We start from the raw sequence: 24962 nt of genomic DNA on the forward strand, positions 1-24962 counted from the left end.
GGCGGTGTGCCATGGAGAAAACAGTTCGAAGAGTAACGACTCCCCTCCCAAAATGTATTTATCTTTTTATAAATGATGGCTACATCCCCCCAAATGGATTTATAAATTAATTGCTGTCTTATTGGAATAAAAACCTTCTTGTGCGGACATGATTGATATGGCGTGTCTTCGTCCTCGTTCAGGACCCCCTCCTCCTTAGTTAGTCCACCCCAGCTGGAGTTGTAATTTACTGATCATATTAACTCAGATTAATAACTAACAATAGTGTCTCCTCATACATCAACAGGCAGCCGAGGGAGACTGGGCCTGGGACTGGGCCACACTGCTGCCAACTTACCAAGGGATGAGTCAGGTGACCTTGAGAGCACTACTGGCCAACAGGTAATGGCCCCTCCCTCTTTTGGGCTGATGAAGTGATACTTTGCGGTTCATAAACGTACGCAACCTAGGCGGTTGCGTTTCCTCTTTTATGAATGTATCTCCCCCTTCACCGAAACGTCAGACTAGACAGCCAAATCATCAGGGACACTTTTTTGTGGATGGCGACTTTGCACTCTTACTTTTTCAAAAGACCGGAGCTCCTGTGAGTTTCATGGAAGAAAAGAGAGACAGAAAACAGTCAAAGAGTATGCCTTTCTTCGAAAATAACAAGACAAAAGGATTCACTTACTGTAACAAGCTTTGTGAGGAGTGTGAGTGGAATGTAGAGTGGTGTGAGATAGGGTGCAAGCCCAGGAAGAACTCCTGGCCCTCTGCTCTGTCCTATTATCTGAGTGGGTGTACTGAGATGTATGTGTATATACGATGAGTTTGTAGTGTGCCATGATGCAGATGTTGGATCTTAATTTGATCGCCCTGCTGCTGGAGAACTTTCCTGCAATGCAGGAAATGTAAAACTTATAGTGTTAAAAAGGCTTCTGAAGTTTGTTATGTCCACCTTGAAATGTCATACTTGATTTTCCCTTACAACAAATGTCCATGAATTATAATCCAAATAATAATTCACATTTCCTGTTGCTGCAGGATTATTTTCCTGCTGTAGCAAACTGGCTCAAATTAAGATCCTACACCTGTAAAGGTGTATTCCGTCACAAGGCCTTGAAGAGGTTATTATCAACAGGGGAGAGGGGGCTAATTTAGACCCTCTTGTCACCTGATTGAAGCGGTGCTCAACTTTTCCAACTTTCTCTCCCTTCCCCTCCTCCCTCCTTCCCTGCTCTGAACAGGGGCATAAATATTTATGCAGGTAGGTGACACATATTAGGCAGCAATACTTCAGCCCACACTCAGCCCTCAATTCACAGCTGTCACCCTGAGAGCTATCAGGCTGCCGTAAGGCTAGTGCACCTTGTCTCGCTGGCCACATGAAATCCATTTTAAATCAACCTCATTGTTACACGCACCTTCTAACAAAGGGCAAGCTCCGCGTCTCTGCCAAGGACACTGCTCTAACAAGGGTAAAGTGCAACACACCCGTGTCCCTGGGCTCAGCCCCCTACTCCTCTCAGCCCCCCACCGCCACCACCACTTTGTTGCACATGTGTTCAAAACAGATACTGTCAGGCCTCGTCTGAGCCAAATTACTGCAAGGATTATTCATGAATGGCCCTGAATGGGGATGGCAGAACTGTATGAGGAGAGAGAGGGAGGGTGAGAGAAGGTAAGAGAAAGAGAGGAAGAGAGAGAGAAAGGGAGAGAGAGAGAGAGAGGGAGAAAGAGAGGGTGAGCGACAGAGATAATAGAGATAATTCTGGCATGGAAGAGAGGGACGAAGGGAAAGAGGGAGGACAAAGAGAGAGAGCGAAAGGGAGAGCAGTCGAGGATGGCAGAGAAGGAGAGTAGGGAGGGTGTAAATATTATAGAATATTATATAATTCGTAATTCATCCTAATCTCGCTGTAAAAGCGTCCAAGATTGTCTAGTTTGCATCATTAGTCTGCTCTTTGTTGAGAGAGGAGCAGGTTTACAGGGGATTACCAACTGGCTTTGGATTTGACTGAGACGCTCAGAGAAGAAGAAGAAGTTTGTGGGATAGCTCTAAGCTGTCAAAGTTTTCCCCGGCCCCTCTCTCCTTCTTCTATGGTGCCTCTGGGAGGGCATGGAGAACCGCTCAAAGCATAGGAGGACAGACTTGGTTGAAAAACGTGATGATGAGGAGCCGATGGAGGAAGTAGATGATATCGTAGTGAGAATGATGAGTAAAGTAAATGATGAGACATTGAGTAAAGTAATAACAACTAGGCCAGTTCTATAATCTGATTCATACATAACTTCTGTTACACTTTACTTCAGCGGTGACTTTGTGACTTTGTCCTCTCCACTAACTCATCTTCCTTATTGCCACTGAGAAGATTTGATAAGATTTAGCCAGTCTCCTTGTCTGTGAGTCCACAGCCCAGCCTAGCCCGTTCACCCTGGGTACATTGTATTGTGCCAGTGGCATGATAGTTTGAGTGTCTGGACTTTAGATCACATTATAATGGAGGGGCTAGGAGTTAAGGGAAAAATCCACCCGAAACCACTCATTCCTATAATTTACAGTGTTATATAACAATAATATGTGAGAACAATCTATATTTTTTAATTTTGTCATTATAATAAGGTTGATAGCAACATGTGTAAATCGTTGAGGGAATTGTTGCAGCTCAAGTCGACTACAAAACCCACAATGCAATGCTCTCTCTATGGGCTGGGTGGCTAGCTAGTTAGAAGACAGCCTTCCACGTTATGACATCGGCCAGTGTTGATATCTGACATGTATGATAGACATATTCTTATTAACCCCCAGTGTAGTGAGAGCGGCTATATCGTCATTCTGAACGAATTTCTGCCTGCTTGAACGGCAATAGCTCAGATACACATGACGACATGAAATGACCCAGGGATTCGATAGAACATCACTCAGAGATGCACAGGAACAATAATAACATTCAAAATGGGTGAATCTTTACATTAAGAAGCCAGTCTGTTAACACACGCACGCACATGCGCATGCACACACCCACACACCCACACACACACACACACACACACACACACACACACACACACACACACACACACACACACACACACACACACACACACACACACACACACACACACACACACACACACAGGTACCTTGACGCTGTCGTTGAGGCCGACAGGAGCAGAGAGGATTTATACAGGTGTGGGTGTCCTTCTTTGTCACCTGTCACTTTGGCGCTCTGTGGCCGGCATGTCATCCATCATCTCCAGATTGAGCTTTTTAACAGAACCAGCCTGATTAATCCTCTCTAGCCCTCCAGGCCTGCTACCTGACAACTAAGACAGAGCCTCCCAAAGTCATCCCGCAGAACTACATGTCACCTCACATTTTATATTTGGCATTTTTGTCATTTAGCAGAAGCTCTTATTCAGAGCATGTTGCAAAAAAAAATTCAAGCTCACTGAAACAATGTACAGTGAGAATATTGAACATTGTATAGAGTCATACCGTACATATGAGCTGAAAAGTTCCGAATTTCTTCTGCATTGTCATTGGTACTACTGCCTCTGGAACAATAGTAGTGCAGTGCTTTGTGGGAAATGCCAGTCCACGCCACCACACGGATGAGTAGATTTTTAAATCACTGCGATAGACACAGTGCTTTCAGGAAGTAGACAAATACCATCTGTTCCAAACCACCGCCATATGGTGGGCTTTTTCCCTGGGAAGAAAGTAAAAACAAATATGTCAGAATGTTCATCCTTCTTTCTCCGCGGATGCTGATCAACCTGAGGAGAGGCTCTCTGGTTCTCAACATGCCTGAATTAATGGTCTCGGCTGGGGAGGGAGGGGTGAAGGGGGAGGGAAGGACTATTGTTTATTCGTTTTAAAGGTGATGCTAGTTTGTCTCTGTGGAGTTTTAAATTGATCTCAGCGTTTCTCAACCTTTTTTTCCCCCAGGGCTCTCTTTGACAAATGTCATCGTTTTGTTGTTTTGAAGCTCATGTTCTGCAATTCAACGCAGTTTAACAAGACCTCTTTTAGATAGGCTATTTAATTATGCTAATGGTTCATAAAAATAAAGTTCAGACCTGATTTCCCAAAATGTTATTCCTCTACCAAATAAGTTTTATTGTGATCATTTATATGAACCCTCAAATGAAATGTACAGTTGAAGTCGGAACTTTACATACACTTAGGTTGGAGTCATTAAAACTCGTTTTTCATCCACTAATTTCTTGTTAACAAACTGTAGTTTTGGCAAGTCGGTTAGGACATCTACTTTGTGCATGACACAAGTCATTTTTCCAACAAATTATTTTACTTATAATTTACTGTATCACAATTCCAGTGGGTCAGAAGTTTACATACACTCAATTGATTGTGCCTTTAAACAGCTTAGAAAATTCCAGAAAATGATGTCATGGCTTTAGAAGTTTCTGATAGGCTAATTGCAATCATTTGAGTCAATTGGAGGTGTAACTGTGGATGTATTTCAAGGCCTACCTTCAAACTCAGCGCCTCTTTGCTTGACATCATGGGAAAATCAAAAGAAATCAGCCAAGACACCAGAAAACAAATTGTAGACCTCCACAAGTCTGGTTCATCCTTGGGAGCAATTTCCAAACGCATGAAGGTAACACGTTCATCTGTACAAACAATAGTACGCAAGTATAAACACCATGGGACCACGCAGCCGTCATACCGCTCAGGAAGGAGACGTGTTCTGATTCCTAGAGATTAACGTACTTTGGTGCGAAAAGCGCAAATGAATTCCAGAACAACAGCAAAGGACCTTGTGAAGATGCTGGAGGAAACAGGTAGAAAAGTATCTATATCCACAGTAAAACGAGTTCTATATTGATAACCTGAAATGCCGCTCAGCAAGGAAGAAGCCACTGCTCCAAAATCGCCATAAAAAAAACAGACTACGGTTTTCAACTGCACATGGGGACAAATATCGTACTTTTTGGAGAAATGTCCTCTGGTCTGATGAAACAAAAATAGAAATGTTTGGCCATAATGACCATCGTTATGTTTGGAGGAAAAGGGGGGAGGCTTGCAAGTCGAAGAACACCATCCCAACCGTGAAGCACGGGGGTGGCAGCATCATCATCATCATCATTGAAAACTATGTGAAGCAACATCTCAAGACATCAGTCAGGAAGTTAAAGCTTGGTCGCAAATGGGTCTTCCAAATGGACAATGACCCCAAGCATACTTCCAAAGTTGTGGCAAAATGGCTTAAGGACAACAAAGTCATTATATTGGAGTGGCCATCACAAAGCCCTGACCTCAATCCTATAGAAAATTTGTGGTCAGAACTGAAAAAGCGTGTGTGAACAAGGAGGCCTACAAACCTGACTCAGTTACACCAGCTCTGTCAGGAGGAATGGGCCAAAATTCACCCAACTTATTGTGGGACACTTGTGGAAGGCTACCCGAAACATTTGACCCAAGTTAAACAATTTAAAGGCAATGGTACCAAATACTAATTGAGTGTATGTAAACTTCTGACCCACTGGGAATGTGATGAAAGAAATAAAAGCTGAAATAAATCATTGATATTTCACATTCTCAAAATAAAGTGGTGACCCTAACTGACCTAAGACAGGGAATTTTTACTAGGATTAAATGTCAGGATTGTGAAAAACTGAGTTTAAATTTATTCGGCTAAGGTGTATGTAAACTTCCGACTTCATCTGTACATATTCTCTTGTGAACAGATCAATTGACAGCGACAGAGTCACACAATTTTTTTTCACACAATTTCTTTGACTCTGACTAGGTTGTAGCTCAGATTCTGAATGTCATAAAGACAAAGCAAAGATATTCCCATGTGTGTCAGAGTGGTGTCTTCCTCTGGCATTTTACCACTTGTTCTAAACCTAAAGCATCACAGATGTGTGGATAATTTGAGATTGGTTATAAAGAATCACACTTCATTATTTTCTCAAATCAAGGAATCAAGGAAGGTCCCACACCCCCACTAAACGTTAGGTTAGGTTGGGAACATATGTGACTCGACCAGGATTGGGTAGTAACTGATGACATGCAATCAGCTCCATGTAATCTGTTTACAAAAAAAACGTCACTGTAATCAGTTACGTTGCCAGCAAAAATAACATTTAATCAGATTTCAGATTCTTTTGAAAAAGTATATGATTACTTATTGGATTACTTTTGAATTCGGAAAGGATGTAGCATTGATAACTTTCTGTTTTCTAAATGACATTCAATTCAGCATTGAAAAAAGGCGCAAGTTTGTTTGTTCCACCTGAACGAGTCTGACCACAAATCAGAGACCACTTTGATGACACACCAAATGCATTTGATGGATCCTTTATTCTTCTTTGAATTCCAATTAAGGGGAAAGTAATCCAAAAGGAACTGAACGTAATCAGATTACGTTACTGAGTTGGAGTAATCCAAAAATGATGTTACTGATGACAATTTCGGACAGGTAACTAGTAACTGTAATGGATTACATTTAAAAAGTAACCTACTCAACGCTGGACTCGATGAACTCCGACATCACAGGCAGAACAGAGCTATCAAGGTTAGGGAGAGTGACGTTTCTGCAGTATGGAAGAAACAGGCAGTTTCTGAAGCCGTTGGCTGTCCTCCATCTTGTGAGCCAGGAAATTCAAAAGACTGTCACTTTTGAAAGTCAGTAGCATGTGATGTGTCATTGAGCAAGGACTCCTTTTTTCTCCTCTGTTCCCTCGTGGTGGTGTCCCTCTGACTGACTGACAGGTTGGGACAGAAAAACGCTCCTGTTGCTGGGATATATCTTTTGTCTCGTCGATTCTACACACTTTTTTTTTGTACTTCTCCGTTTGGACAGCACTGACATATTACAGTTTTCATTAGCTGTAATTTGTGGCCTCATTTATAATCATTGCATACCAAATATACCTACAAAAAATGCGTGTGCCAGTTTTCACACAAAATGTGGCATTTATAAAAACTGAACTTGACATAAGAATGTGCTTAGCTCCCGCAAACTTCAGACCATGTGTACGCCCAGTTTCTAGTGGTTGAAGTACTGCGTTGCAATCAGGCAAGTAGCCTAGTATTTTGTGGAGATGGGGGGGATATGATGACATGCTTATTCATAATAAAAAACACAGGTAAATAAAATGCAATCATTTGCCATTAGTGAGAATAATTTATTTTGGGGGGGGGGGTTGCATCTTTGCATTCTAAAATAATTTGAAATAAGCGTCTAATGCATTTCCTATTTTATTTCCATGATCATTACAGAATTAATTGTTCACGTTTTCTGACTGTGATGGTTTCATACTCACGAAGAAGCCTATAGGCCTACAACGTCCCGTTTCTCATTTAATTTGGACCCACTTTACAATTGTAAATAGATCAACTAGACCGTATTTCAAGTATATTTCTCTATGCGATCCGATCCGGAGCGCAGTTTAACGTAGAACAGACGGTTCACCTTTTCATTTATGTTATTTTTTAGGCCAAATAGCCTACGTCTGAAATTCAAAGGTTGAAATGTCTCAAGTAAACAATATTTAATTTATGAAAATACGTATTATATATGTTTATAATCATTGCAGAATAAATTCCTGGGTTCAAATTCAGCCATGTCACCCGTGGCACAAGTCAGTATTCAACGTCCCGCCGTGTCTGAGGACATTGGGTGATGACGTGGAAACTGGCCACTAGGGGGCAACAGTGAGCGCTGTTACCTTCAAGTAGGTTTCGGTTTTATGGATAGGGATGATGGATGGGCGTAAGCATCTGCCTCTGGTGCCCAAGGTTGCATGTTTGAATCCAACGATAGAAAATAGTTTTTGAGATTTTTGTTTTAAGCCTATCCCAAACCTTAACCCTTACCGTAACCATTCCTAACCATTCCATACCTAACCTTAAAAAATGTGAAGTTAATGCCTAAAGTTAGCCTTAAACACTTTTGGAACAAACTCAAAATTTGACGTTTGGGCACAACTTCGAAATTTGACGTTTGAGAAACATGGATGAACGTCTAATTCTGTCTTGAGACTGTGAGAGCTTGTTGGAATGATGCTTATTTTTCAGGCGGAGTTTTAGTTCTCGTTTACGCACGCACAATTTCAGGACGGGTCTGATTTACAACGGGTAACACACGTATGTATAGCATGCACCAAGTTTATGAATCGAAATATTTTGGGACATGTGCAGTCTTTTCAGAAATGGCGCACACAGATATTTAGTTTTAAACGACCGCAGCGGTTATAAATGACGCCCCTGGTGCGGTTTTGTGTGTAGTGTGTGTGCGTGCCTGCATACGTGTGTGAGTGAGTGTCTGTGTAGTTGTCTGTGTGCATGCTCGCGCGCACACGTGTGTGTGCGTGTGTGATATCTGGTGGTTTGCTCCGAAGGCGAATAAATCAGTGATGCCTGGGATAAGGCCGTGGCCCTTCCTCACACGGCACAGACAGGTTGAGAGGCTCATTAATCAAGCGCCGAGTCACAGATGTGATGGCTTCCACACAAACCGCCAGCAGACTGTGAAAGTCACATCCAACTGAGTCAACTGTCAGGTAGGCAGGCAGAGCCGAACTTCTCCCCTCTCCGGGTCTCTCTCTCTCTCTCTCTCTCTCTCTCTCGCACCCTTCCCTTTTCTCTCTCTTATTCTCTGCTTTACTTTCTATCTTGTCTTTCCATTCTCACCTCCAGTGTGATGACCCAGTGTGGTCCATCTGAAACAATAGTCTTGTCTTTCCAACAATGTGTTATGTAGGGTAAATCGGTTCTGAATATGGAGTCGCTGCAGTGACATGCAGTAGTCGATGTTGGCTACAGTGAGGTGACAGTGGCCAATATGCTGTTTGCTCCTCTAACGATATCTGTACACCGATAGCTCCAGCAGCAGTGCTAGAACAATGCCTCTCCAGGCTCAAACAGCCCACGAGACTCATTTCCTCTCTGATCAAACAGCCATGTTGCTGTTTGCCACGGCTCCTTCTACCATCAGATGCCGCCCCGGTGAGCGCCAGTCTCGACTCGTCACTGCGCCGCCTGAGATCCCCTTAATCTGCTTTAAAGTCCTCCCAGCCGGGAGAGTGAGTGACAAAGCCACCCGTGCCTGATTAAAAAAGCGGTCCCTGGATGCAACAGATCTAATGACAGGCCGGGTGGCGAGCAGCGGCTGGCGTGCGTGGAGGGAGGCGTGCATGCCGGGGCTCTGGATTGGGGAGGCGTACCCCCTGCGCGTGTCTCATTACCCCCTCCAACCTTCGTCCGCCAAGTGCCAAGCACTCCGCCATTTGCATGGTGGCCAGGAAAATATAATTATTAGAGGGATTCGTGCCTGTCACCATTAATCTGTGACTTAGTGATGGGCTGGGAACAGGACTTGGAGATGGAGGCTCACTCACTCACACTAGTTATCTGTTACTCAAACATTTTGGGGCTACATTTCAGTGTGTAGTTTTCTATTGCAGGGTTGTAGTTGTCCTGTTCACATGACTGCGATTGTACTTTCAGATGTGTGTGTATGTAGTTTCACATGACTGTGTGCTGTAGTTGTAGTTTCACATGACTGCGTGGGTGTAGTTTCACATGACTGCGTAGTTGTAGTTTCACATGACTGTGTATGGAGTCAATCACCACCTTCCGGAGACACCTGAAACCCCACCTCTTTAAGGAATACCTAGGATAGGATAAAGTAATCCTTCTAACCCCCCCCCCCTTAAAAGAGTTAGATGCACTATTGTAAAGTGGTTGTTCCACTGGATATCATAAGGTGAATGCACCAATTTGTAAGTCGCTCTGGATAAGAGCGTCTGCTAAATGACTTAAATGTTAAATGTTAAATGTGTAGTTGTAGTTTCACGTGACTGTGTAGTTGTAGTTTTAAATGACTGTGTAGTTGTAGTTTTAAATGACTGTGTAGTTGTAGTTTCACATGACTGTGTAGTTGTAGTTTTAAATGACTGTGTAGTTGTAGTTTCACATGACTGTGTAGTTGTAGTTTTACATGACTGTGTAGTTGTAGTTTCACATGACTGTGTAGTTGTAGTTTTAAATGACGGTGTAGTTGTAGTTTTAAATGACTGTGTAGTTGTAGTTTCACATGACTGTGTAGTTGTAGTTTCACATGACTGTGTAGTTGTAGTTTTAAATGACTGTGTAGTTGTAGTTTCACATGACTGTGTAGTTGTAGTTTCACATGACTGTGTAGTTGTAGTTTCACATGACTGTGTAGTTGTAGTTTCACATGACTGTGTGGTTGTAGTTTCACATGGCTGTGTAGTTGTAGTTTCACATGACTGTGTAGTTGTAGTTTTAAATGACTGTGTAGTTGTAGTTTCACATGACTGTGTAGTTGTAGTTTCACATGACTGTGTGGTTGTAGTTTCACATGACTGTGTGCTGTATTTGTAGTTTCACATGAATGTGTAGTTGTAGTTTCACATGACTGTGTACTGTAGTTGTAGTTTCACATGACTGTGTAGTTGTAGTTTCACATGACTGTGTAGTTGTAGTTTCACAAGACTGTATAGTTGTAGTTTCAGATTACTGTGTAGTTGTAGTTTCACATGACTGTGTAGTTGTAGTTTCACATGACTGTGTAGTTGTAGTTTTAAATGACTGTGTAGTTGTAGTTTCACATGACTGTGTAGTTGTCGTTTCACATGACTGTGTAGTTGTAGTTTCACATGACTGTGTAGTTGTAGTTTCACATGACTGTGTGGTTGTAGTTTCAGATTACTGTGTAGTTGTAGTTTCACATGACTGTGTAGTTGTAGTTTCAGATTACTGTGTAGTTGTAGTTTCACATGACTGTGTAGTTGTAGTTTCACATGACTGTGTAGTTGTAGTTTCAGATTACTGTGTAGTTGTCGTTTCACATGACTGTGTAGTTGTAGTTTCACATGACTGTGTAGTTGTAGTTTCACATGACTGTGTAGTTGTAGTTTCACATGACTGTGTGGTTGTAGTTTCACATGACTGTGTAGTTGTAGTTTCAGATTACTGTGTGGTTGTAGTTTCACATGACTGTGTAGTGCTAAACAGAGTCCCAAACCAGACAGCTGTCACCCTCCACCCCCCCTCCCCCACAACACCATTCTGATTGGCAGGCCTCCTGTTTCCCCTTAATTCCTCTTGATTTAGCCAATAAATTACACTTCCAAACCTGCTAAAGCATTTACAGGTATTAGAAGCAGAACACTCCACAATTAAGGCCCCTTCAGGTAATTACAGGGCTAATTTAACGGCAAGCAACTGCCACTTCTCTATGTTCAACATGTTGCCCCCGTTTGGCTGTTTCTCCATCATACTTCAGAATGGGAAATGAAATTTCCTTTTTTTCATAGACTTTTGTGTTTGGCTAACTAAACACTTTATGTAAAAATAATGACAGATCCCCTACAGAATGTAAATTCTCTTAGAAAAAAAAGGTTCCAAAGATTTTTTTTCAGCTGTCGCCACAGGATAACCCTTTTTGGTTGCAGGTAGTACTCTGTGGAAAGGGTTCTACCTGGAACCCAAAAGGGTTCTACCTGGATCCAAAAAGGGTTTTAGGTCATTTCTTTCTAGGGGTGTATGACATAAAACAGCTTGCTTCATATTTCAGACCAAATTCTTTACACTTTACACCCCTCCATGACCAGACATTCACATGGTATCCTGCCCTCTTCTGTTATTATGATATCAGTATCATTACTGCCTGCTACACTAGTGTCTCCAGAGGTCTCTAGCGTAAAGCAGGCCTGTCAGGCTGATGTCTCAGTGGTGATCTCATCTTGTCCTGGAGGTTGGAGTACAGGTGGAAGTGTATCTGATGCCCCAGAGGGTTGCCTGATGAGGGGGTCAGACCTCCACCCCAGCCCCTGGGCAGATGGTCAGCTTGCCTTCTCAAAGCCAAGACACATTGAGCGGTCATTGAGATTCGGTGACATTTATCTGTAATAGACTTTTGCGAGGGGTGGGGAGGTGTGTGTGCGTGCGCGTGTGTGTGTGTTTGTGTGTACTCACTCATGCATGCGTGTGTGTGTGCGTACACACACACACACACACACACACACACATACAGGCTTTTAGTAGTAGGTGTGTGGTGAAGGTTGTTGGACCATGGTTGAGAAGGAGAGCCTGTCACTACATATGCCCTTCCCATGGCCCTGGAAGATAAGTTCACAAAGCCAAAGTAATTATCCACTCATCTCTCACTGCAGGCTGTGTGGTTAGACATATGCCTGTGTGTGTGTGTGTGCATGTGTGTGTGCGTGTGCGCGCGTGTGTGTGTGTGTGTGTGTGTGCGTGCGTGCACGTGTGTGTGTCTCCCCGTATTCTTTTCACATGTGTGATGGAAAGGAAGAAAACATTGATATCTCGGATGGAACTGTTAAGATATGCATTGTTGTGTTAGATTGCTCACGTCATTGTGTCCCCTGAATGGCTCAGAATGGAGGATGGTGGGCTACAGGGCATATCCACTGACCTGAACACTCCTGCTTACTGACCCTGTAACTCTGTAGAGTGCACGTAATTGCCGACATTTGGTTGTTTGTCTCTTTAACTGCCAACGGTGACCGTGTTTGACGAGGCCCCTGGACTCCTGTCCTGATGTGTGACGTTTAGGCCATTTTTGCATTAAACTCCTCTCTCTTTCCGTTCCTCTCTTTCCTCTGTCTCTCTCCTCACTATTTCCTCTCTCTCTCTCTCTCTCTCTCTCTCTCTCTCTCTCAAATTGCTTCACCCATGTCCTCCTCCTTTGTCTTGCCAGCGGTACACCCATTTAAAGTGAACACTCCACATGGCCAGAGCCTAACTCCCTATTCTTCTCAGCCCACATACACACCATTTCATTCCCCTCCCCTCTCGTCCTTCCATCGGCTCCCTCCCCATTCACCTGGTCTTGTTAGCAGTCCTCTTACTGTCTCAAGCTGGGCTGTGGGGTGTGTGTATAGCTTGGCCTTTGTTATATTTCACTCCTCCGCTTTCTGGATGCCACGCTTTGAACAAATGCCTCAAATACGGACCCACAAAATATCATCATTCGCCCTGTCACTCAGCGCACCACCTGCAATCTTCTGTGCGGTGGGGTGCCCAACCACAGCGTCTAAACAGGGTATATGCACTCTAGAGCAATCAGAGGTCTTGCTGTTCCAAATGCCTCTTTCTGTCCGGTCCTTTTTTACTGAAAGCATCAAGCACTACACAGTCTTTCAACAAGGAAAAAGGGCAGTCCAGTATTCCACCTTTGCATTCTTCTATCTGTGTATAAACTCAGCTGGGTTATAAAAGCAGGTCTGGGCTTGGCCCTCTTAATGCAGCGGACTGATTCGATGGATAGGACAGACACGGTGGGGTAATGCAGTTGCGCCGGAAGCTTCCGGGTGCTGTTTTTGATTGACTAGGGCCGTAGTCTTCCAAACATTTGCTCTTTATTACTCTCCGCTAAGGTTAGCTGTACTTGGTTTTCCTCTGGGCAGAAGCACGGGTTCAAATAGAATCGTTTGTCTCTTCCTTTGCATGTCCCATAAGTGTAAAATATATGCCTTAAGTTCTGAGAGTTCTGCTACACAATCCAACTTTAGAATCGTCTCCTTTGTAAGACGCAGGGGATTTTGCTTGTGATGTGACAGGTTGCTGTGTTAGCCCAAGTTGTTTTCGACAGAGCACAAAGAAGGGGGGGGGAAAAACATAAAAGCAGCATATTGAATTTTTCTTCAGAGGTGGATTGCAGTCGCTGGAATCAATTTCTTTATTTCTCTTTCTTACTTTAAAACGTCTTTGTTTACTCAATGTCTTTACTTTGTCATGACTGTTATGCACATTCTGTCTGATTGAATTTGGCCCTTGGAGAAAGGTAGTGGTCCTGAGCACTTATTTGAATTCACGGCCGGACTGGTTGGAGGCATCTTTTACAGATCTAGTTTTATGCTATGATGAAAACCACTATTTTCTTTTACTTTTGTCCGAATGCAATTTGTGATTGCATGACATATTTTACTGTTACATGGCAGCCAGTCTATGAGATGTCCAATTTGGATCAGTGTTTTATCTCCCTGCCCCATCTCTCTTTCTCTCTCTTCACCTCTCTACCGCTTCACTTCTCCATCTCTTTCCCTCATTCACCTGTCTATGTTATTTTTAAACGTCTGTGTGCGTGTGCACAAGGATCCGTGCGTGTGTGCGTGTGTGCGTGTGCGCGTGCGTGCGTGTGTTAGTGTGTGTGTGTGTGTGTAGCCACTGTCGGTCCAGGGCTGACCAATAGCTGTACCAGACAATCACTCACCCGCGTCTTCCTGTCCGCAACTCTAGCCCTGCCTCCCTCCCTGTCTCCTTCAGCCTCCTCCAAGAGGTCTCAATGCCCGTGTGTGGTAGACCTCCCACTGTTCCCAAGGTTGTCCTCACCCTCACCCCTCTCCTCCACCCTAACACCCGAAGGGAATTTGACAGGATTGAGGATGTGAGGGTTGACTTGCCTCTCTCACTCATGCTCTCCTCCTGTCTCTTCCCTCCTTTTTTTCTCCTCCTCTCTTGATCTTTTCTTGGAAACCCAACCACCTGCTGGCACGCTGCCCATAGTTTGACACCTCTTTCCTTGTTTTGGGGTGTCAGCCTGCCTGTAGTTTTCTCTAGGCCCTGCCAACAGTGTGGGGCTTCTGCAGGTATGCCTCCACTGCAGGTATGGAGCCCTCTCCTTGTGAACCATGAGAGGGCAAGGGCACAGGCGATACGAGTAAACTTGGTGCAGGTATGTGCAGGCTTCTTGAAGAGAGCACCTCCGTATGTGTACCTACCAGTGGCAGTGTTTTCCAGTACGCTGGTTGTAGTCTACTGAAGCTGTAGTGAATGTGTCAGGAGTGCCTGTAGCAGAGGAGAGGAGCCACAGCCTGATGTGTGTCTGCGCAGCTCAGTGGTGAGATATTGCTGTTGTCTGTGTTACTCACCACAACATCTTTGGCGTGACTGTGCTGATGATAATCCATCTCCCTCCTTCTATTTCTCTCACCCTCACTCTGACGGACCACGTCTCCCTCTCAATCGCTCAAACCCATTTCTCTCTCTCCGTCTCCCCCTTTCTCTCTCCCTCTTTCTATGTATCTCCCATTCTTTCTCTGTCCCTTGTCTGTCTCTCTCTCTATCTCTCTTTTTCTCTCTCTTTCTTTTTCTCTCTCTCTGTCTCCCCCCACTGCATCTCTTCTTCTCTCTTTCATTGTCACATTATAATGGAGCACTTTGAGAATACATAGTAGGGGGACTTACTGTTGGGAAGTGTGTGTGCCTGCGTGCAAGGCAGCATTTACAAAGGGCTCTACCCTCAGGAGGCAATAGATCACTGCAGTGGGGAAGAGGAGAGAGAGCATACAGTAGTGCTAGTTTACAGCGGGTGATCAGCATACAGCCAGCTAGCTACAGAGAATCAAAGCTTGGCTATTTATTTTAGGGGCAGATTTGTGCGTCGGAGAACAGTGACCGGAACTATCAAAGGCCTCATCCACAAATGAAGCTGTCAAAGTGGGCCGACAGCTGAGTCCTGAGGCGAAGTTCTCTCTCTCGCTCTCTCCCCCAGTTATTCTGATCGCCATGAAAACCTTGCAGCTCAGAAAAAAAGGCCAAAACGAACCAAGAGCGTGTGTAACGGCGTCCGTGATGAGATGAATTATGAATGTGCCGAGAGGATTAGACAACAATGAGTAAAATCACTGGGATCCTCCTCTAGCTTCCTCACCCTGAGCACATTCACTAATTAGTACTTTCACACACACACACGCACACACACACAGACACACAGACACACACACACAGACACACAGACACACACACAGACACACACACACACACCCACACCCACACCCACACCCACACACACACACACACACACACACACACACACACAGTGCATCATTATTGCATTAGGCACACCAAGTTATGAGTCACTGTATTGTATACTGTTGAGTTAATATAATTAGTATTGCACATGTTTGTGGAATGTTAATATGATTGTATGATTCTGTAAATGTTGTAGATTTTGTATCAGGGTGCTATTCATGGTTTAGGCAGTTATACTATGCTACCCCCTATGCATAGGCAATTATCTTAGCAATCCCACAATTACATGAAAAGTATCATCACTCATTTTCTTCAACTGTTAATAGGTAGCAAGCACAATGTGGAACGGTTAGATTTAAATAAGTATGCCCTTTCCCCCCTTTGTAGCCTCCTTCTATGATTGCGCACACACTGTGAAAACATAACATTTCAAAATAGAGATATATATTTTTCGCATAATTGCGCAGTATATTTGTATAATAGACACAATTCAAACCAACTAATTAGTATCCATGCACCGATATAGAGAGAGGGAGAGAGGGAAAGGCGGTGGGAGGAGGGGGTGAGGGTAGATAATTAGACTGAATTAAGCCATCTCTTTTAATCCATCCCTTGAAAGAGAGAAAGAAAGGATGGGGTTTAGGGGGCTGGGGTGAGGTCTACACATTCACCCTTCTGCACTTTACTTCTCATCCAGGCTCTCCCTCCCTCTCTCCCTCTCTCCCTCCCTCCCTCCCTCCCTCTCTCCCTCACTCTCCCTTCTTTTTACTCCTCTGTCTGACACTCTCGCTGAATGTGTGGGAACTGGGAGGCATGGTGCTTTAAAGACACAGAATGGATCAGCTTGTGTTTCTAAGGCTGTAGAAGTGTCCCATTGTCATGATGTCAGTGCAACTCAAGAAGGCTGACCTCTGGACCCTATGGATTCATGGGTGCCCATCGCCCCCCATTTTTACAGGCCAGATTGCCATTGTCCGCCCACTAGGGGGTATCCGAGCCTTTTGCTATGGAATTCAAGGCACTTATAGCAGACGACACAAAACGTTCTTCTGCCGAGCCACGCCATCATCCACTCGTCTCTCTCTCTTACTCTCGCTGTCTCTCTCTCTCTCTCTCTCACACACACACTGGCTCTCTTGCCGTCTCTGATGGTCGGTCTCCAAAAATATAGCATGCGCCGCCAGGTGTCGCAAATACATCGTCGGAGGGTTGTGGTTTCAGTTGAAATAAGTCAAGGCACGTATGTGGGGGATTTGAGCTGACTGGAGCTCTGTGTGTGTGTGTGTGTGTGTGTGTGTGTGTGTGTGTGTGTGTGTGTGTGTGTGTGTGTGTGTGTGTGTGCGTGCGTGCGTGCGTGCGTGCGTGCGTGCGTGCGTGCGTGCGTGCGTGCGTGCGTGCGTGCGTGCGTGCGTGCGTGCGTGCGTGCGTGCGTGCGTGCGTGCGTGCGTGCGTGCGTGCGTGCGTGCGTGCGTGCGTGCGTGCGTGCGTGCGTGCGTGCGTGCGTGCGTGCGTGCGTGCGTGTGTGTGGAGGTCAGAACAGGTCAATAGATTGTCCCTCAGATGTTTGATATTTGATGTATAAGAGAGGACCAGAGTGAAGGGATAAGTGCGTCCATGACAGAGGCATCTGGCTGCCACAATCCGCCACCTCAGCACACAGAAGAAGAAAAAAGAGTGGAATCAACAATGAAAAGGGCTGCTTTATCCAGAGAGGGTTAGAAAGGGAAAACCTACAGGATCAGAAGGGGAAGAATACAGCTGACAAACTCTGAAAAGTCATTGCAAATCAACGATGCTAATTACCGTGTGCACACACACGCACGCACACGTACACAACCCCCATTCCACAAAGGCTACACACACATAAACATATTCTCCCTGAGAAATGACTAAGAGGAATATGTGTTTGAAAGTGCTTTGTTTGCAGTTGAAGGAGGGGGGGGGGGGAAGACACAGCCTGCATGCCTGCGCGTATGTCCTCAGATCCGGCTGTGTTAGAGCCGGAGATTCCCCAGAGTGGAGCTATCCCAACAACACAGACTCGCTCCTTCGGGGAGAAAAGTTTACTGCCTGACGCTTTTGTAGTGAGACTCAAAAGAGTTGCGGCAGTCAGCATTAAAGGCCCAGATCTAAGCAGACGCCTCCAACAGAAATACCTACAGATGAGGGGGGAAACGGGGAAGATTGAGACATTAAAGACAAACGTTAAACGCTCTCTTTATGTGCGCTTAGTAGCCCGTCGACGACAACAAAAACAAAACTACAACCGTAATCACAGCGCTCTTTGTTTGTGCGTTTTCTTCTTTTTCTTTGAGGCTGATTTAATATTCACCCCGGGTGGTTACCAGGGCAATGTGGTGGCGGTGGCTGCATGGTGGATCGATGACATCATGGTGGTTGGGCTGGGCTGTGATGTATTGTTGTGTGTGTGTGTGTGTGTGTGAGAGGCAGAGGGCCTGGGTGCTGGCTAGACTTGGCAGCCTGGGCTGGCTTCATCAGATCATGGCGGCGGGCTGGCGGTGGCATGGCATGGTGGTCTGTTGTGGCGTGCATCTCTCTGCCCCTCCCCATGTCCCTGCCTCGATCCACACATAGCACAGTGGTGGTTTGTCCCCGCCGCCGTGTTCTCCACGAGGACAGATTCATTATTCAATGCACAGCCTCAATTCAATTTGAATTCGCCAGTTCAAGTAACCTTTTAGCACGCCACGTGTATTATTTAGGCCAACGCTTTGGCCCTGTTTAGATCTGGAGCTTATCGGATTATTTCAGCCTGTTATCACAGTTGCATTGTACTGTGATATACACTGGGTGTACAAAACACTAGGAACGCTTGCTCCTTCCATGACACAGACTGACCAGGTGAATCCAAGTGAAAGTTATGATGCCTTATTGATGTCATCTGTTAAATCCACTTCAATCAGTGTAGACGAAGGGGAGGAGACAGGTTATTAAAGAAGGATTTTTAAGCCTTGAGACAATTAAGACATGGATTGTGTATGTGTGCCATTCAGAGGGTGAATGGGCAAGATAATAGATTTTAAGTGCCTTTGAACGAGATATGGTAGTAGGTGCAAGGCGCACCGGTTTGTGCCAAGAACTGCAATGCTGCTGGGGTTTTCACGCTCAACATTTTCCTGTGTGTATCAAGAATGGTCCACCGCCCAAAGGACATCCATCCAACTTGACAAAACTGTCAACATGGGCCAGCATCCCTGTAGAACGCTTCCGACACCTTGTAGAGTCCCTGCCCAGACAAATTGAGGCTGTTCTGAGGGCAAAAAAGGGGTGCAACTCAATATTAGGAAGGTGTTCCTAATGTGGTGTACGCTCAGTGCATGTTGGGCTCCAAGCAAGTGTTTTCCAGTTAGCTGCATACCTTTTCTGCATACCTTTTCTGTTGAATGCTATTGAGTGTATTGTCCATAACAAAACAGTGCGTGTGTGTTTGTGCCCATCTACTTGTCCTCACCCACACATAAAGACCCACCAGGGTTGAAAAGGGCGAGTGGTCCACGCCTGATAGCTCGGTGTCCAAATCACCAGGTCATGAGTTGGTCATCAAGGTCATCGGCTGTGCGTCAGCACAGGTAGCTGGACATTAGATATAGTGACTATTGCTAACACCAAGCTAACCTGCTGACACCATGCAACATTGCATTCTCACTCACTTGGTATTTTCTCCCCTTAATATTATCTACCTCATCAACGGAAGAAAGTGTGGAGACAGAGAGGGACAAAACAGGACTAACATTAAGAGGAACATCTCCAAACTGCTCTGTCGAGGGAACAGCCTTGATTGGTCCCTCTCCATGTCACCTCCCCCAAACTGGCTCTCCTCTCCTCTCCCCTCCTCTCCGCCATCCTACCAGGGACCCAGCCGCCTTTGTCAGGAGCACTGCGACCGCACAAAGCCAGAGGAGATGTCACAACAAACAAAAAAGTCCAAGTGAACCCCCCCCCCCGCCAAATGTAATCAGGCTGCATTGACTGAGCTCTGAATGGAGAGTACCTTTAGTGTGTCTCTCATCCGAGAAGGCCTTAGCCTTCACCGGGGCCGCAGACAGCCAGGAGCCTTCAGCATTCATTTTTCCTTCTCTTTTATACCTCCGTCGCCGCAAGAAAGACAAAAGAGTTTTGAGGGACGGCGTTGCATTTGATTATTTATCAGTCCATGTATTCTCTGTCTCCTCGGGTGTGCCTGCGCTACATTTGGCCAGGGTCATTGGTTTGCTTGTGTTTTCAAAATGATATGGTGAGGCAATTAAGGCTGAACCTTGAGTCGTGGACAGCTACTTACTACTCCTAAACCTGGGATTATAAAGGTTATATTCAAGAGATGTCTAATAGCTCTTTACGGTGTTCAGAGGGTTAAGGAACATGTGCAAACACAAAGTCAGACTTGGGTGAGCGGTTCTTCATTACACGATGTTAAGGTAATCTGTTCTATATAAAGACTAAATCTCCCCATTAGTGATGTAACCATATTGCGTCCTATGGGAATCTATGACATTTGATATGAAATGATTTCATCCATAATGTGTGGTTTTATCTAATGTTCTGTACAATGCAACAGGGTCCTGCTTATTATTGTATAATAATGCTCTGGCATTATAGAGTGGTCGTATTGATCTTGGAAGTAAAACCATTTATTGTAGAGGTAAATGTTATTATTTTAATATTGGAGTCTTGCTAATTTAATAGAGTTTAACATGTGTAATGCTTTAAGCCGGAGGGGTCCTTTCCCACTGCCGTACACCTCACCTCACACCACAGTGACAGACAGACAGACTTATTCACCGGCACTGTTTCTAGCATCCAACACAATGTTGTCATCTAAAAGTATAAATTGTATCAACAAATATTGATTCACAAGGGAACAAATTGTTGCCCATACGAACCAATCGAATATGTTCTGTGTTAGACACTTGGTCAGTGCTTAGTACATCCAAATAAGTACTGGAAATGTCCTTTTTGTCGTTCAAATGTGTAAAGAATGTTATACATCATGCATTGTATACAACGTTAATACACGACGGTATGCAATATATTTGTCATGATGTGGAGTGTGAAAGGGGAAAGGAGAAAGCTGAGTAGTCAGGGCAGTGTATGAGTGCGTCCCTGTGTGTTTCAGCGCTCATCTGTCCTCAATGAGTCCTCTATCACTACCTCTCCCGGGTACTGTAGATTCAAATCTCATCCATTATTGAAATATAAAAGGAATTACACTAGCGGCGAGGCTAGTTCTGCAGCTGTGGTTAGCTCACTGGTCAGGTAGTGGTCAGGTAGGGGCTGGGCTACTGAGAGGTCAAAAGGTCAACCCTGGTTAAGACACACTGGATACCACCACACTCCTGCCTAAAGGTTACAGTATACCAGACCTGAAGTCTTATACGTACAGAGTGTAACTGTCATGTTGATATGCTGTGTCGTCTTTATTTTTGCTTCGTTTTAGGAGACAGCTACAGAGCTTCCAAGTCTTTCCTTACCCTACCTCCAAGCGGTTTAGTTTTTTAGATTTGATGGTTATGCGCAAGCTCCTGTTCATGGGGTTTATCCCAATATTCTCTCCTTTCTCACGAACTGGGCACTTGTTCACTTCCCTTCACTGATTTGAAAGGAAATTACTGGTATATGAAATATGGTGGAAACTCCATCTAGTCTCATGAACATCCAATCCGGTGCGTTTAGATTTGTGGGAAATAGTGAACGAGTGTACACTTCCGGAGGAAGGAGATAATATTGGGACGCAGCCATGGGGTCTGCCATAGACCTTGGTAGATTACTCTGTCAATTTGGTTGGGATTCATTGATGGACCGCAATATTCTAACCTTGTCTCTGATTTTCAAGCATACTTAAGTCATAACTGGGACTGGACCATTCAGGGACACTCAGCACCTCTTGAAAATACATTCTGGTGTGTCTTTCTCATTAACATATGTGTAATTGTCCTGATAAAAAATACAACTATGCCAGGGTTTTCAAAAAGAACACTGCGTGTTTTCCTGTAACTTTTTTTCCTGGGGTTTGCTCCTTACATATTTTTTTGATCCTGTCAAACTCCTCAGTCCCTGCAGGTGAGGAGAATACCCATAACATGATGATGCCACCACAATACTTGAAAATACAGAGGACAAATGAGGCTGTATTTTCAAGTATGGTGGTGGCAGCACCATGTTATGGGTATGCTTGTCATTGGCATGGACTGGGGAGTTTGTCAGGATCAAAAGAATTATGAGAGGAAAAACCCACCTCAGTCTTCTGAAAACCCTGGCATAATTCAGACTTTTATTTTCAGCGGGACAATTGCACATGTTAATGCCAAAAACCCACCACAATGGTTTTCCAATAGGTGTTGAGTGTTCCTTAATGTAACGGTGGTCCTCCTCCTCTTCAACCGAAAAGGAGGAGTATTGAGGGAACCAATGCGCAGCGGGTTGTGAACACATAATATTTATTAAAGACAAGACGAAAACACGAACTTCACTATAAACTAACAAAACAACAAACGGAGTAGACAGACCTGAACGACGAACTTACATTAAACACGAGAACGCACGAACAGGGAAAATAGCCTACACATAAAAATGACGATGTACAACACAAACCGAACAGTCCCGTATGGTGCGACAAACACTGACACAGGAGACAACCACCCACAACGAACACAGTGAAACAACCTACCTAAATATGACTCTCAATTAGAGGAACGCAAAACACCTGCCTCTAATTAAGAGCCATACCAGGCAACCCTAAACCAACATAGAAACACACAACATAGAATGCCCACCCAAACTCACGTCCTGACCAACTAACACATACAACAAACTAACAGAAATAGGTCAGGAACGTGACATAACCCCCCCCCCATAAGGTGCGAACTCCGGGCGCACCAGCACAAAGCCTAGGGGAGGGTCTGGGTGGGCATCTGACCACGGTGGTGGCTCAGGATCAGGGCGAGGTCCCCACCCCACCATAGTCAATCCCAGCTTCCCTCTCCCCCTACAAATGACCACCCTCATACTACACCCACTTAATCCTTTGGGTAACATCAATACAAGGGGCAGCCCCGGGATAGAGGGATAGCTCAGGACAGAGGGATAGCTCAGGATAGAGAGGTAGCTCAGGATAGAGAGGTAGCTCAGGATAGAGGGGCAACTCCGGACTGAAAGGCAGCTCCGGACAGAGAGACAGCTCTGGACTGAGGGGCAGTTCTGGGTAAATAGCCGCTCTGGGCTAAGGGACAGCTCATGACTGGCTGACGACTCTGGACGCTCATGGCTGGCTGACGGCTCTGGACGCTCATGGCTGGCTGACGGCTCTGGACGCTCATGGCTGGCTGACGGCTCTGGACGCTCATGGCTGGCTGACGGCTCTGGACGCTCATGGCTGGCTGACGGCTCTGGACGCTCATGGCTGGCTGACGGCTCTGGACGCTCATGGCTCACTGACGGCTCTGGACGCTCATGGCTCACTGACGGCTCTGGCAGATCCTGTCTGGTTGGCGGCTCTGGCAGATCCTGTCTGGTTGGCGGCTCTGGCAGATCCTGTCTGGTTGGCGGCTCTGGCAGATCCTGTCTGGTTGGCGGCTCTGGCAGATCCTGTCTGGTTGGCGGCTCTGGCAGATCCTGACTGACGACTGGCTCTAGCGGCTCCTGACTGACTATCGGCTCTGACGGCTCGGGACAGCGGGTTGTGAACACATAATATTTATTAAAGACAAGACGAAAACACGAACTTCACTATAAACTAACAAAACAACAAACGGAGTAGACAGACCTGAACGACGAACTTACATTAAACACGAGAACGCACGAACAGGGAAAATAGCCTACACATAAAAATGACGATGTACAACACAAACCGAACAGTCCCGTATGGTGCGACAAACACTGACACAGGAGACAACCACCCACAACGAACACAGTGAAACAACCTACCTAAATATGACTCTCAATTAGAGGAACGCAAAACACCTGCCTCTAATTAAGAGCCATACCAGGCAACCCTAAACCAACATAGAAACACACAACATAGAATGCCCACCCAAACTCACGTCCTGACCAACTAACACATACAACAAACTAACAGAAATAGGTCAGGAACGTGACACTTAATGGTCGTCTCAATCCTGATTTTAAATTAACTTGAAAATCAGAGACATGGTTTGAATATTGATGTCCATCAATGATTTCCCAAACAAATGTAATAGTCTTGAGCAATTTTGACAAAACAATGAATATATGTTGCCCTAAGAGTTGTGCAAAGTTTTAGAATCTTAATTTAATTGCAGCCAATAGTGCTTCCACCAAGTATTAACTCTGGGGTGTGAAGATATACGCAGTCAAGACATCTTGTTTTTTTTTTGGGGGGGGGGGATTTTCTTATTTTGGGGGAAATCATTTTCTTTCACGTTGAAATTGAGGAGTATGTTGTTTAGATCTGGATGGGGAAAAAAATCGAATTGAATCCCATTTTAGATGACATTTTAAGGCGGCAAAATGTGAAGACCGCAATGGATGTGTAGACTTTCACTAGGCACTCCATGACATTGAATAATACTGAGGTTCCAATTACCCTTGAAGTGAGAAACGGTCATTTCAGCGACAAAACGCTTATAATTCAGCCACGTGAGCTTCATTAAATGTTTGATCCATATATTTAAGGGAGGTTGTCAGCATTAATTACTGCATATTAAATGTTGCCCTTAGCGCTCTTGACGAAGGACACAAGATGCTCCTACGAGGCGACTCGAGAGGAAGGAGAGTCCACTAATGCCTATGACAAGCATGACATTATGGCCTGTGCTTTTATGTACTGTCTGTAACAAGATACTGCATATTTTTTAAACCGTGTAGTAGCCTTGTTGGGATCGATTCCATTTTAGTTGAGTCGATTCAGGATGTATAATGAAAATTGGTGTTGGAACGACAGACTACTTCTTAAATGTGTTAAATGTTAACTGTGCTATGTTGACACTATGTGTCAGTTGCAGTGCACAGAGTTATCTCAGAGTTATCTCCTATTCTCCTATTCCTACCCAGCCTGAGGAGCACCTCATCTTCCTCTCTTTCTCTTCAGCTGAGTTGAATGAGTTTCGGGCGGGACTTTCCCCACTTTTCCAAATAGACATATTTTTTCAAGAGGATCCCTGGCCTGTCGGTTGTTTCCATGGCAACATCCCCATTTTGAGAG

At 44.8% G+C, this 24962-nt stretch overlaps 1 protein-coding gene across 3 annotated transcripts in view; it reads left to right on the forward strand.

Moving 5' to 3' along the window:
* Window positions 1-24962, forward strand: part of kiaa0825 (KIAA0825 ortholog) — a 155898-nt gene that overhangs the window by 63988 nt on the left and 66948 nt on the right. For 2 of the 3 annotated variants that reach the window (XM_071353902.1, XM_071353903.1), the window contains exon 19: window positions 287-381. The exons of the other annotated variant lie outside the window; for it this stretch is intronic. In XM_071353902.1, coding sequence (XP_071210003.1) covers window positions 287-381 — 95 coding nt within the window. The remainder of the gene's footprint in view (window positions 1-286; window positions 382-24962) is intronic. 3 annotated transcript variants of the gene reach the window in all.

The sequence above is a fragment of the Salvelinus alpinus genome, chromosome 19 (assembly GCF_045679555.1).
Source record: "Salvelinus alpinus chromosome 19, SLU_Salpinus.1, whole genome shotgun sequence".
Classification (NCBI taxonomy): domain Eukaryota; kingdom Metazoa; phylum Chordata; class Actinopteri; order Salmoniformes; family Salmonidae; genus Salvelinus; species Salvelinus alpinus.